The sequence below is a fragment of the Anguilla rostrata genome, chromosome 1, assembly GCF_018555375.3.
Source record: "Anguilla rostrata isolate EN2019 chromosome 1, ASM1855537v3, whole genome shotgun sequence".
In the NCBI taxonomy this organism is placed as follows: Eukaryota; Metazoa; Chordata; class Actinopteri; order Anguilliformes; family Anguillidae; genus Anguilla; species Anguilla rostrata.
This window is the reverse complement of record NC_057933.1, coordinates 26,042,714-26,057,588: the sequence shown is the minus strand read 5'-3', so window position 1 is coordinate 26,057,588 and position 14,875 is coordinate 26,042,714. Positions and strand designations below refer to the sequence as shown.

General features: G+C 45.1%; 1 protein-coding gene across 5 annotated transcripts in view; it reads left to right on the top strand.

Annotated features, from left to right (window-relative positions):
* cnsta (consortin, connexin sorting protein a) overlaps positions 1–14,644 on the top strand; it is a 35,681-nt gene extending 21,037 nt beyond the window's left edge. For all 5 annotated transcript variants that reach the window (XM_064332112.1, XM_064332121.1, XM_064332129.1 and 2 more), the window contains exons 9-11: positions 3,054–3,673; positions 11,004–11,145; positions 12,116–14,644. In XM_064332112.1, the coding sequence (XP_064188182.1) occupies positions 3,054–3,673; positions 11,004–11,145; positions 12,116–12,324 (971 nt within the window). In that variant the 3' untranslated portion in view covers positions 12,325–14,644. The remainder of the gene's footprint in view (positions 1–3,053; positions 3,674–11,003; positions 11,146–12,115) is intronic.
* The last annotated feature ends 231 nt before the right edge of the window (positions 14,645–14,875 follow it).

Sequence of the window (14,875 nt, the reverse complement as noted above, 5' to 3'; positions counted from 1 at the left end):
CCGCGAAAGATCATGACACCGGCGCTCCGTTTTAAAAATAGAAAAATATAACATTAGCAGGAACTTGAAAGTGAGCTAAGTCTGCGGCTTTGCTTTTTGTCGAAGGAAATCGGCCGTCTGTCCGAGAATAGATCATATTTGAGCCTACTTCCTTGAGGGAAATAGATATGAAAGAACCTCTAAACCATTTACAACTCTGCTTATCTTTTTGTCTTTGATTTGTTTTTTTCTTAATTTGGGGTGCATGTAATTACTCCCCTTACACACACACTATTTTTCTCAGTTTTTCGCAGAAGGGTGGCAAAGATAATGGCTTATCCCTTTGCTCTGAACAAATACATTGGGCCCTCCTTATCTTTCAGTGGGACCAGCTGGTTATATAAGGCTGAAAGTACAAAACATCCACCAGCACTGGCTAATGAAGCAATAGTAGTGCACCTGACATATATACATTACATACATTACTCTGCAATGACCTGGCGCAGGGGTTTTCAAACCTTTCTGATCCAGGGATCCCCACCTGGGCTCCAAGGCATCCAGGGGACCCCCGTAATATGTTAAAAGGGTTATATTTTTTTCAAAAGTTTTATATTTTAAAATGTTTTCATAAATCTATTTATAGTTATTTCAGATTAAATCTGGCCGGGGACACCCAAAAGTACCTTCAAGGACCACTGTAGGATAGGCATCAATTGTAAAGCGCTTTGGATAAAAGCGCTATATAAATGCAGTCCATTTACCACTTACCATTTACCACTGACCCCCTGTTGAAGACCCAGGACTTTGCAGCTGCTCTTACACAGTGTGGCCTAAAAGTGTGGAGAATATCGCTGGTGGTCTCAGGAACACAAAAGTGCAATTTATTATCAGTAACTGCAAAGCAAACCAACAGTTCGTATTGCAAACAAAACTAAATGCCTTTGCACAGCTCACCCATATTTACACAGCTATGACTGTAACATTGCCATCGCAGAAGTGAATCCAAGAAGACAGAGGATGTATGTATTCACTGTGCCCACCAAAATTATTCACATTCTTGATAAGGATGAGCCAGGAAGACTGCATCAACCCAAATGACGAGCAATATTGTATGCTCAAAAATGGGGATATTATATTCTTTCATGCTAAAATGATTGCTCAAAGCAAAAGCTTTTGTTTAGCAAGTGATTTTATTTATTTACTTACATATTTTTATTTTTTTGCAGAAAAGTGTCACAGTTATTCACACCCCTGTTTACAGGACTACTGTTGTTCAATCAGTACTCCTCAATACAAAATCTTCCTAGGTTATTCAGGTCCGTCAGTCTGTGCTTGTTGACTGCCCTCTTCGCCTGGAGACTGAGAGGGCCATTGCAAATTAGTAATTTTGTCGGTTAACCATTTCTTTGTTGATTCTGAAGTATGTAATAGTTTCCTTGCTGATCCATTTGAGTTCATGTTTCAGCTTCCTGGTGGAGGATTACCAGGTTTTTAGCCAAAATGTCAGTGACACCTCAATTGTATTGGTTTAACAGGATATCATTTTCCCATTTTTTGAGCACATGATATAGCTCTGTACCTGTATTGTTTATTTTATACAGCAAAACTGAGCTGCTTAAGAAATAATTAAAAATACAGGTTGATGTTTAAAAGTCCCGATGTCAAAAAAGGCAGAAGAGTAACATCCGCCAAAGTGAAAGTGGGATTTTGGAAAATCTTTTAAAAAGTGTAAAAAAAAAACCTCCTTTTAAAAGACGCCAGTCAAAAGCGTTATGGTTCACGTTTGGCTGTGTTTCTCTGTAGCAGAGGTATGCAGGGAAATGGCCGAACCAGTATGGTCACTTTCTTCCTGACCTGCATTCATTGAGAGAGACTCCACTCTACTGATAAGATGAGTGGCTGATACAGAGCGGGAGGGGAGGGGTTGGTGGGGGGTGGGGGTGGGGGGGGGGTGTGTTACCTGGAGTGTTCTGTTCCGTGGCCCGGTTTCACTTTCACGGTGCACGTCCCCCCCCCCCCCCCCCCGCCCCCCCCCCGCATGGCCATCTGTCATCGCAGGCTATTCACCGCCTCCGTCTGCCAGACCTGTGCCGTGGTGATGACCGCTGCTCGGGGCTGTCAGTACGCTCAGGATCTGATAACCGACGCGGTGCTCAGATCCGTTAGGCATGCGTGCGGTTACCACCAAATCTGCCACCGACTTCACTGTTAGGCTGAAGGCTACTCTATAGATGGATTTCCATGAATTACGACATTTGAATTGAACAATGTGAAAAATTAAGAGAATTTCCTGAAGGTGAGGCGCTCGATTTACTAGCCACTCGAAAGGCATCTGAATCTTTCCACATTGAGCTGGGAACTTTCATTCTGTTCAAGACTAGTTTTTATTTAGCGCTCCAACCTCAATGACAGGTCATTTCCAGCCCTATTAAGATCCTCATTCTCTTCTCAATCCATTTCATATTTTCGCTTTAACGTTTCAGCACAAAATCAATTTCTCAGAACTCTTCAGCAGGAAAATAAAACCTTTCTGTCTCGACGTAGGTGCCTAGCACTTTCTAATAAATGCTGCTGTACTGACTGAAAGGCATTAAAGAAAAAATTGCAGTAAAGTAACATTAACAAAAGGATCAAAGCAAGTTATTGGAAATATAATACCTTCAGTGAGGGCGTATAGCAGATTCTGAGACTAAAAGAGACTGCTTGTATTCATGTTTTTGTCACTGGATAACCAGTTCCCTGCATGTGCCTTATTGGTGAGGCACGGGCTGTTGCCTGAGTGTCCTATGGGTCAGACTCCAGAACAAACAGAAAGGATTGATTATGCAGCCTGAGGGCGGAGTCAGAGGATCAACTGTGATGTCACAAACAGAGCGACCAGGGCGCCGAGTGGCTGGAGAGTCAACATTAATAATAATGTAATCTGAAACCGTGGGTGGGACTTAGGGGTGGAGGAAGGAGCAGAGATTGCTCACTCGTGCTTGGAGAGCGAAAGGGAGAGATTGGAGTTGGTGAGGGAGGGAGAGAGAGAGAGAGAGAGCGTTCCGGTGACGGCGGCTCCCATGTGTCCTCAGGCAGCGGTACTGAATCTGGACGGCTGATGGAGGAGCAGCAGGCCACTGAGGAGGTGCGCCCGGCACAGGGCACGGAGGGCCAGAGCGAGGACGCTTCCACGCCGGACCACCAGAGGGCGCCGCTATGCAATTCTGACTCCTCGCCCCCTCTCGTGGACGCGCCCACTTCGCCCGTGCCCGGCTCCGTTGACTGTGGTGGTGAGGGCGGCGACGGAGATGCCAAAAAGGTGCCGGGTGGTGAAGAACAGCTGACTGACAGCTCGTCGCTGGCCAGACTGGGCCCCACCGTTCCCCTCTTGGAAACCCCATCTCTCGGGGTCGAACCAGAGATGGAGGAGGGGTGCGGTTCGCAGGCTGGTGCTGAATGGGTGGGGGTGGAGCCAGTCACCACGGGGACAGGAGACAGACAAGGGGACTCGCCCACTGGGGTGGACTCAGACCTGCTCCGCGCACAGGAGCTTGAGTTGAGGGAGGGAGAGGATGAGGAGGTGGAGAAGGAGGACGTCCCAGAAGACGACTTTGAGGCAGACGAGGATGAGTTTGGGGACGAGACTCTTGCTGTGTCAGGAATGGGAGCGGCTTCGCTGGACGAACTGGCCAAAAGAATAAAGGTGGAGCAGGTGAGAGCGCCCCCTACCTGTATGTCTGTTTCTCAGTCTGTCCATGTCTGTTCTTTGTGTTAGTAAAAACAATCATTACAATGATAATAAATATTATTTGGTAAGCACTTTTCATGAACCCTAAGTTCTGTACACAGTGCTAGGAGCCCAAAATGAAGCAGGGAAGGCACAATGCCATTGCATATTGTACTCTAGCTCCCTGGGCTTTATAGCTTACTGCAGAGAATTGAGGAACCGTCTTGCCTGAAGAGACCGCTTTTGTTTAGTGTGAAAAGGCTGAAAAGTTTGTGCTGTATAAACTGCTGAGTTGAGTAGGAAAAATCCACCCTTGTCTTCTAATAAAAGAGGCAATGCAGTGAGGAAAACTGTTCATAATTGATCCAGTTGTGACTGGTTGTACCAGTCAGTGGCGTACTAAAAAAAACATAATTTACATCAATCTGTTATACCAGGGGTGCCCGGTCTTATCCAAAAAGGGGTCGGTGTGGTTGCCAGTTTTTGGTTTAGCCCAGCACTAACTAAGACACCTGATTCTACTTATCGATGTCTTGATTGAAGATCGTGATTAGTTATTTAGTTAGTTTTGGGCTAAAACAGAAACCTGTACCCACACTGGCCCGTGCTCCCTTTCTGCTTTTCGCTGAAGGCCTGTAGGAGTTAAAGATATAGCCCCAGCCTGTGATATATTAGTGTCTGACTCACACCGTTGCTTAGCGAGCCCTTATTGGATAGAACACATAACAAGCGATGTTGAGTAGGACGGATCATGCCATTTATATAACGTGTATAGTGAAATCAAATCCAAACAAAAACATGTTTTCTGTGGAAAAAAACCAGTAACACTTGAGAACACGCCAACTCGGGACACTGGGGGAGTGGTCGGGTGTGGCATTCTCGTGATTCGTTAGGTCTGCCAAGCTAATTGACCTTAGCACTTTAGTTGTTTATCATAATCCTGTCAAAAAACTGGGGCATGTTTTTAAAGGAGAGTGGGACAGTCCATTCTCCTTTTGTCTGTTTTGCTTTGTTCAGACAGGTAGGATGCAGAGACGGTAACAGATAGAGAAGGGACCGCGGCTGAGAAAGTGCCATGTCGGGCAGATTGCGTCACACGTCTCGCCACAACTGGGGCCTTTTTAACAACCCCTGCCGGTTTAATCAGTGAACTCTGGGACTTTGCCCTCAGCAATCAGCATTTTAGCTGAAGTAAGCGAGTTAGGGTTTGGGGATTTGCAGGGATAGTGCAGGGTCAGGTGGCTGTTCTCATGTGCTGCCATTAAAACATTCGCCCTGTTGAGAGAAACGTGTCCGAAGCGGTTTTAAGTCCAAGGAAATGACAAAACCGTCAGTTTTATTCAGCGAGGAGCTGGCACGAATCTCGAGGAGTTTCGTTATTTATAACGCCGTCAGGGGAGACACGATTGAAGAGCCGCTCAGCCAAACAGAGTGCAGGATAGAAAGGTGGGAGGACTCCACCATCTGGACAGGCCAGGGAGCAATCAAGCGCCTGCAGGGTTGCGTGGAATGTACTGGGGTCAAGGGTCACTTGCTGAAATCACCTATTCCGCATACTACACATTACTAGCATTGCCTAATGGACTACAGACTCATTCGGGGACCCATCTTATATGCTCCAGTGACCCATTTTGAGTCCATATTCCCATAGTTTTTAAGAAACGCTGACTCCGGCTGATGAATGCTTGGACTTGGGGTCAAAGTTCACTCTCTGGAATCTGGGAAGTGGGGTTTTTTAAGTATTAAGACATATCCAGGTTTTTCAGTAACACTTTTAAGGTGCAGCCTTGTGCACAGTAAGCGGTTAATTTGTTTTCTGCATACTGGAATCACCCTCAATGCTGGACCATTTGTGTATATTTGCATATTGTATGAACACACACACAGTCATTTTTTAAAGTTTAGTTATTAATATTTTGGTATTATTGAATTTCAAAAGTGACGACCTCAACAACCTCTTAATCAATGTTTCGTTGAACATGCAGCAGTTCAGTATGTTCATACTCTATAATTTTGTGAATTTTTATTTGCAACACTTTTATAAGTGTAAAAGCTGGCAGTCTTAAATAGTCCTTGATAATTTCACATGCTTTTGGGATTTAATGACCATGTAAACCAGGGTATGTAATGAACACCCGACACCAGCCAAATTCTGGAAAAATTTTGATTGTGGCTGGTAAAATTTTCTACTCTAGCAGCCACTTTGGCAGGCAACCACCCAGGTTGTGTTATATTGTAAAATGTATTGTGGCTGAAAAAAAAACATTTAAAATGGCTGGTGATTTTTAGAATCCGCACGCCACTCTGGCCAGTGAGTGAGAAAGTTCATTTCGTGCCCTGATGCAAGATTGTTCATGCACCATTTGTAGTTTGTTTGACCCCATACAGGGTTCAACAGTACCCCTTGCCCAGGGCAAGTAAAGCCAGGTAAAACAGGTAAAACTCACCCGATAGGGCAAGTGATGAATCCTAGCTGATTCACTGTTCAGTTTATTCAAATGCCCATTTGGCGCCACTGAGATAGCACAGGAGCTAAATTTGTGTGCATGCAGAAAAGAAGTTTATGAGATCAGAGAATCTGAACTCTGTCCTTGACCACACGTACCATTAGTTTGCATGGTATCTCCATCACTACTTAAGGAAACTTAAGCTGAAGCTGAACTACTAAAGCATGAGAAACTAACATACAGCGCAGGCAATGTTACTGCTTTTTATTACACTTTTTATGTAGGTTGACATTTATCACTACTTTTATTGAAACGTACCGTCAGAACTTTCATGGCGTGTAGCTAGCTCTTTAATGCGTGGGCAGACTTTGCCGTATCTGTGCAAGTACCACTGTAGATTGGGGAAGGAGATTTCATACCAGGTCGCCCAACCAAGCGTGAGAAGTCTTTAAATTGAGCTCTGCCGCGGTAGAGTGCATTTGCGGTAGTCTAGACGGGTGGCAGGCGAAAGCACTGGTTATTTTCTGAGGTTCATTGCAGCTGACAGAGGGCCTGGCTCTGAGAATGTTTCTATCTTTACCTCCCCCTCCTCTCTCTTCTATCTCTCTACCTCCCTCTCTCTCACTCCCTCTCTCTCTCTCTCTCTCTCTCTCTCTCTCTCTCTCTACTTCTCTCTTTCTCTCTCACTCTCTCTCTCTCTCTCTCTCTCCTTCTCTCTTTCTCCCTCACTCTGCTCATTTTCGGTCTGCTTCTCAATCATTCCGCTCTGCTCTTACACAAAAACAAAGGAATGTTTGCATGACCTCACACCTCGGGCCCTGCCTCAGGGGCTTCGGTACATACGGGTCCGCCCTGACCGATGGAATGCTGTGGATTCGGTTTTCTGGCTCGAGTCAAACCAAAGGCTTTTGAAAGGCGTTGAAGGGGATGGATCGTGGGTTAACGCCATGCGACAGGCTGGCGTTAGCGATGCTTCGAGTCGGTTCCCGTCGGAGAGCCCCGCCCTTGCGCACAGGACCGCGTAGTTTCCGACGCGCTCCCTCGAGACGCCTGCAGATTGCGTATTGTGACCAGATGAGGACGCGCGTTCCTTCCGTCCTCTCTTCTCTGGTCTTCAACTTTAACTTGAACTTTATTAGCGTATCGAAGGAAAATTTGGTTGCGGCCAGGCATTAGATCGCAATTAAAACGAGTGACAGCAACAGCAATCCGAAAACATAACCATAAAAACATAAACGTAAAAGCAGGATAAAACATATGCGCATAAAACATTAAAAACATGAAACGAGCAAATCAGGCAAAGGACGGAGACACTCCTACCAGCGTGGATTAAACGTGTAACATTAGGACTCGGGCCAAGTATAAAGTGCCACGTAAAGTGCTAGTAAAGTGTAAAGTGCTGTGGCAATAAGGTGTACATTGTCTACACGTTACATTAAATGATGAAGCCTTTTCAATGGCAACAGGATTAAAGAAGGCGTCTGCGTTTTACGGTAAGAGATTTTCAATGGCAGCGGGAGTAAAAGAGACTCTGGCGCCGCATGTTTTCGTTTTGAGCATCCTGTAACGTCAGCTCGAAGGAAGGAGGTGAAACTGATCATGAAGAGGGCGATCAGGACAGTTAGCAATCAGTTGCGCCTTTTTGATGACCCCGCTTCCTGTAGGTGTCCTGAAGCTGGGCTTGCTGCACTCCGAACACCTTGCTGGCCACCTTGACCGGCTTTGCCAGTCAGTTTTTATTTGCCAGAGTAAAGCCACCAAACCATGCCGAAATACAATCGGTAAGAAAACTTTAAATAAGACACTGATAAAACAAAGTCATTGGGACATTGCACACCCTGAAAGAATGAACCTTTCTTGGATAGAATAAGTGCTGCTGGACCTTTTTACATACAGCATCAGTATTTGGCTCAAAACACAGCTTACTGTCAATGACAGCACCCAAGTATTTGTACTCAGAAACAATATCAGTGTTCTTATTCTGGAGAGTAGTGTAAGACATAATACTGGGCTGTGTCCTTCTAAAATCAATGAGCATATCTTTGGTTTTTGGCACAATATCTCCAGGTAAAAATCTTCACACCAAGACACAAAATCATCTACACAATGATCAAAATCATCACTGTTGCTGATTTTTGGGCACCCCTGTGCCTCTATGACCACAAAGGCAAAACTAATACAGAGGAGAGCTAGGCAACTTGCCTGTGGTGAAACAAGAATGCTGTATTGCTGTTAGGTACTCGTCGTGACACACAACACGTGTAGCGGACCTACAGGCAAAATGAACGGTCGGTCAATGGCTGTAACAGCAGAAAGTTTGGACCTGTCACTCACTATGAGCGGTTGTTATGGAGCTCAGCGTCGCTCAGCTCCCCCGGATACGGTTATACCGTCATTGTTGTTCTCCCCCCCCCCCGCCTGTCTCAATAATTCATTCGAAAGGAACCCTCCTCTGAGAGAGAGAGAGTTGCTCACTGACGAGTGTGTTGATTTCTCCCTCTGCTTTGAGCTCCACGGGGGTCTTTCTCACTCACACCGTTGGCGTGGGTCATTATCTTTTTGTTGCCTGGTGCGTTGCCCCCGTGTCGCAGTGCGGGATACAGATTAGATCAGGAGTCCCCAAAATGTTTGTCCTCACATGCTCCCTAAAATGAACACCCATTGGCTAAACACCCCCACCACACTAGTAAACTTGGTTTACCTATGGTTGACCCTCTTCATACTCCGGTGCAGGATCTATTTGCTATTCTGCACTTATGTACTATTACACAGAAGCCGTGTCTGAAATGTGTAAATGTATGAAATTAGTTCTGTGTGAAATGAGTTCAATTGCACATCTAAAATATTTTGTTTTTGTTAAAATGGGATTTTTTTTTTTCCATTTTCATGTAGAGCCCCCAGAACTCTCATAACTCCAGTACTAATGTATTGTCAACAGAAGTAAGCTTACCTTCCATTTACAGTGCTGTAGTGTAAAATGGTAGCTATTTATCACCTTTGATACTGGCCTGCATTTTTGTGATATAGCCTAATGCAAACACTGCTCTAATGGTGTACTTTATACAGTATAGTTTGGTTGTCTTGATGGAGGGTGGAGGGGACAGTTTTGATGGAGGGCGGTGGTGGGTGCAAAAAAAAAAAAAAAAAACCTCCACTGTTTAATTGTGGCTGCCGACAGCAGCTGCCATGTTGCCATGTGGTCATTGGTTGTGGTGTGTTTGTTGGTTTTAATTAATGGGTCTGCGCTGACATGGGGTAGAGAGACCTTGGCTATGCTCAGTCCTGACACCTGGTGGCAAGTTGCTGTCAGTGCTGTCAAGTTTAGTTTCATAACACACAGGGTCTCATTTTATGAAAGCGATATGCAACTACTTAAAAAAAAAAAAAAAAACTACTCTGTCAGTTACCACAAACCCACCTTCCCCTTTCAAATATGGAATTTGTGTTGAGATCACAGTCACACTTATCCGTTTGATTTCACTTGAGATATTGAATTGATTTCAAAATCCGGCTTCCCCAACAGCGAGCATAAATTGTGATGTTGTTATTTTTCTTTCTTTGTATTTATCCGTTGTTTGTGATTGCGCACAAGACTGCATTATGGGGCAGCAGCCTAATACAAGTTTTTTTAACGTTCAACATTTAGGCAACTTGGATTTGGTACACACATTGGAAGACATTTTTTAGCTGAGCCATCCAAACGCATTACACCACATGATGAACAAATATGTCATTTCCTTTGAAATTCAGGTGCATATGGGTAATTGTGATGATTGACACATACCTGGTTTTGTCTATAGCAAACTATTAGGTGTTCATCTATCAGGACCTGTTCTCAGTGAGAAGAATGTTCAGGTGTTCGCAGACACAAGCATTGCCATTAAAACAAAGGGAGGCAGGGCAATAGAAATGATTTTCAAGTGGCCAATTTCTCTAGAAAGTTCCAAATGCAAGCTTTCTCAAAGGTGCACAAGATGCATACTTGTACAGAATTGTGTTGTTTCTTTTAAGGGCTCTGTTTTTGGCCATTTCTTCCAGATATTATCTTGCATTTCTTGTGGAACAGGCCCCAGTCGGCTCTGCGCAGCTGACGGCAGCTGAGAAGCTGATGCAATGCATGTTTCTATCCCATGGTCTTTAAGGGGAAAAGCTTTTTGAAAAAAATGTGCATTAAATGCTGAGGTCTGCATTATTAGGATCGCGTGTTTGAAGAGTCATTGCAGCGACAGGATTTTTCGGGATGAGCTGAGCACAGTAGCTGAAAGGGGGAATTTATTTGAGCTTTTTATTTTTTTTTTAAAGGGATTAACAACGAGGATTACATAAGATTTTTTTTTTTTTAATACGGTGTTGTATAAAATGCCTGGAATAGCTTGTCGGGTCATGTTGTAGAGGCAGACCTCAGGGCTGTAGAAGAACAGGTTTGGCCAAGTGCAAGAAATTCTATCGACTGGGATTGCCCAACTGTGGAGATCTACTGCCCTGTATATTTTCACTCCAACCATAACAGAGCACTCCTCATTCAACAGATTTAGAGATAGAGATTTGATTGAGCTGCCGATTATTAGAATCAGTTGGAATTACAGTTACAGGACAGTAGACCTCCAGGAACAGGTTTGTGCAGCCCTGCTCTAGCCAGTAGGTGAAACGATGAGCCTGGATGGATTGAATGGGCCCGCCTGTTCTCGTCATCAAACATTTTTCAGTTCTTATGCTTTATGGTAAGAAACTACATTTCCCAGGTCTATGCGTCCCACCGGACTCACAGTTTATTAACAGTCCTCTCTAGCCCTTGAGACTCACTCCTGTGTCTGTGACTGAACTCTTTCTCCTGTGTCCACCCGTGCCTGCCCCCAACCATCCCCCAGACTGCTCCCACGCCGGGCCTAGTCTCCATCCTGAAGAGAAGGTCATCGCTGGAGGGGTCCCCACCCCAGCCCCCGGACCCGCCAAAACAGGTTCCCAAGCGCAAGGTGCGCTTCAGCGAGCCAGAGGACATGGCGGATCCAGGTTAGGCACTAACCGTGACAGCTTGTTACTTGGAAACAGGGGAGGTTGAAACCTTACCTTCTAACCAGTCATTGTTCTCCAGCCTATCTTCCTTAATTATAAGCAGGGCAATTCTTTCATTCGGATAGGTTCTGGTAATTCTTTTCAGTCTGGCCATTCTCCTCTGACCTCTGGCATCAACAAGGCATTTTCGCCCAGAGAACTGCCGCTCACTGGATATTTTCTCTTTTTCTGACCATTCTCTGTAAACCCTAGAGATGGTTGTGCGTAAAAATCCCTGCAGTTTCTGAAATACTCAAACCAGCCCGTCTGGCACCAACAACCATCCCACGTTCAAAGTCACTTAAATCACCTTTCTTCCCCATTCTGATGCTTGGTTTGAACTTCAGCAGATCATCTTGATCATGTTTACATGCCTAAATGCATTGAGTTGCTGCCATGTGATTGGCTGATTAGATATTTGCGTTAACGGGTGCAGTTTGCAGTTGAACAGGTGTACCTAATGAATTGGCTGGTGAGTGTAGATGATGAGTGGTGGGACTGCAATGACTGATGGATCAATATGCAGAGTTTTGGTGATTTAAGAAGCGATTCTGGAACAGACTATGATTCTCTTAAGTTTGTTTGCAGGCTTTTATTTTGTCTTGCGTTTATACACGGCTGGTGCGAAATCATGTATAGCCAAGAGTGATTTATTGGCTGAGTTTGAGTGCATTCTTTGTAAAGGTCAAGGTACTTTTTAGAAATTAATCTCTACTTGCCAGCGGCACATTCAGTTAATTGACATGCTTGATATTTAAGTAAAGTAAATGACAGTGGGATGAAACTAGTAATTATTTTAAAGGTGAGATTTCTAATTTCTCTTTCCCTAAAGCATACAGGCCACTGCTGGTGTAGTTATTTCATATTTTTGTTCTGTTATGACTGTTGGCTTGAGGTTGATGGGTGTGTGCGTCTGTGTGTCGTTCAGATGACGTGGGCCTGGACTCCTGTCTGCTCCTCCTCCTGCTGTGCATGGTCACCATGGTGATCAGCGTGGGCGGGACGGCGCTGTACTGCACCCTGGCCGACGCCCAGTCCAGCGTGTGCTCCGACTTCTCCCGCAACGTGGACTTCTACCTGGGCCAGGTGCAGCGGGGCGTGGACGAGATCCGCCACTGGCTCTCCCCCGGCTCGTAGCGGGACGGCGGGGGTGGGAGGTGGGAGGGAGGGAGGCCCCCTCTTCCTCGCGTCTTTGCCCCGTCGTTCTACTCAACCTCTCCTCGTCCCTCTCACCCGGCCCAGTCCGCTTCTCCTTCGGACTACAAAGGCAAAGCCTGCAGTGTGTCTGAGAATGACAGCATCAGTGACTGTGTGTGTGTGTGCGTGCGTGTGATTGTATGACATCATTAGTGACTGTGTGTGTGTGTGCGCGTGCGTGTGACTGTATGACATCATTAGTGACTGTGTGTGTGTGTGTGAGCATGTGACTGTATGACAGCATTAGGTACTCCGTGTGTGTGTGTGTGTGTGTGTGTGCGCGCACGTGCGTGTGACTGTATGACAGCATTAGTGACTGTGTGTGTGCGTGTGACTGTATGACAGCATTAGTGACTGTGTGTGTGTGTGTGTGCATGTGACTGTATGACAGCATTAGGTACTGCGTGTGTGTGTGTGGGTGTGTGTGCGCGCACGTGCGTGTGACTGTATGACAGCATTAGTGACTGTGTGTGAGTGTGGGTGTGTGCGCACGCGCGTGTGACTGTATGACAGCATTAGTGACTGTGTGTGTGTGTGTGTGCATGTGACTGTATGACAGCATTAGGTACTGCGTGGGTGTGTGCGCACGCGCGTGACTATATGACAGCATTAGTGACTGTGTGTGAGTGTGTAATTGATTGCCGTAAAAATCCATCACGCACAAAGGTCGGCCAGTAATTTTCTGGGCAGCGGCCTGTCCGGAATCTTCTAACCGTCACCATAGTGACGTGACCTTCATCTCAGACAGGGTCTCAAACCAACACTGGACTGGACCCACCTTTCCCCTTCTTTCTATTCGATTGGCCGACGGAAAGACGAGCGGCCCGTCTCGACCAATCCGGGATGGCACCGAGGCTGCCCGCCCTCGCACGGAGGAGTGGCTCCACCTCAGCTTTCAAAAAGCTAACGTGGCTCAGCCGTGTACTGCCACAACCTCAGAAGTCAGTCCTGTTCTAAGTGTTGCAGTTTTGGTGTGCTGGGAGGGCGGCACAGAGAAAGTCTTACCTTTTTAATTAATGTCATTTTATTGAATTAATTTGCTTTACCTTGTTTGTACACCTCTTTTGAGAGGTCCAATGTTGCAATGACAGATTTTTACAGGCATAGGGGTGCAATAGCCTGGAAGTAGCATTGGTCTATAACGACCACCTCACTATTTCGCAGAAATCCACACAGGGGCAGTGCAATGCACTTGTATTGTAGACTCTATTAAGTCGAAAAAGACAGAAGGATCACATCACGATATCAAACAGGGAATCCCCGATGACTCAGGCATGCTAGTGTATTGTCTGTTAAGATTAACTTCATTTTAATCAGTATCATTGTTCTTTATAGTCACTTTTCATTTTCATCTTTATATGGGCTTGCTTGATTTTTAACTTAAGGGTACTTTTGTTTTTTTCTCATCATGCATTTTCCTTTGTTTCTTAGTGATGTTTGCTTGCAACGAAAAGGAAGTCCACTTTTTGTGTAATGTTAGTTTTGGGGGGTGGGGGGATGCACCAACTATTCCACTCACGATAGCGATGCGCCGCGCGCAGTCCAACTCAGACAGATTTTAGGGGATGTAGCTTGTTGCAGGTAGCACCTAATCGGAAGTTGAGCACTCACGAAACCACTACTGCAGTGAGGGGAACGATAGCAGAGATATTAGCGTCTGTTTTTATTTCCACTACTATTGAATGTTTTCTGGCTGGCACAGATGACATGCTCCTTCATAACGCGGGACTGGATATATTTATTTTAGTTTTGAAAAGCGGTAGATCAGGAAGTGCAAACGGAACACTTTTTAAATCAAGAAACATAACGTGCATGTATACCCGTCTTACTGTTTGGACTTGTTGTGGTTACTGTATTTAGATTTTTAAAATAACCGTTATTTTAACTTGTAATGTGGGTTTGTGCTCGCAGGAATTTTGTGAAAGAGGAACCGCTTCATTTTACATCGTTACCACTTCAAAGATATCGGTTTAAAACAACGGTTTGATGTCAATCTCACCGATAGTCCATTTTTCGTTTGTCATTTTAACACTTCAAAGACATTTTAACATTATGTAGCCTAAGCCACATACCTTATCCCTCAACTGAAACATATGCACAGTTTGTTCTCCTCAATTTTAAGGGGAAAGTGTATTCATGTTATTAAGCTGTTCTTGATGGGGGAAAAAAAAGCAAAGGGGATATAAGTGACGTGACCTGTTATGAAAGCCTGTGTTTCCCCCCCATTTGTCTGGTGAATAAATGTTGTTGTTGGAATCCATCGAAGTGGATGCATTGAGTCATTATACCGCTGGAGCAATCAGACGCTGGAGCTGGAGCACCTCCATCCAAGTGCTGTAGCTGCATACTGTAAGTGGTTCTCAATGCGAGGGCACACAGAGAATGTGATTGGTTCCATTTATCAGTGAAACATATAATACTGGACGACCATGGCATATGATGGCATTATGTATTCAGATTAGAGGTCAAACAATGCGTACTGATGCTGACA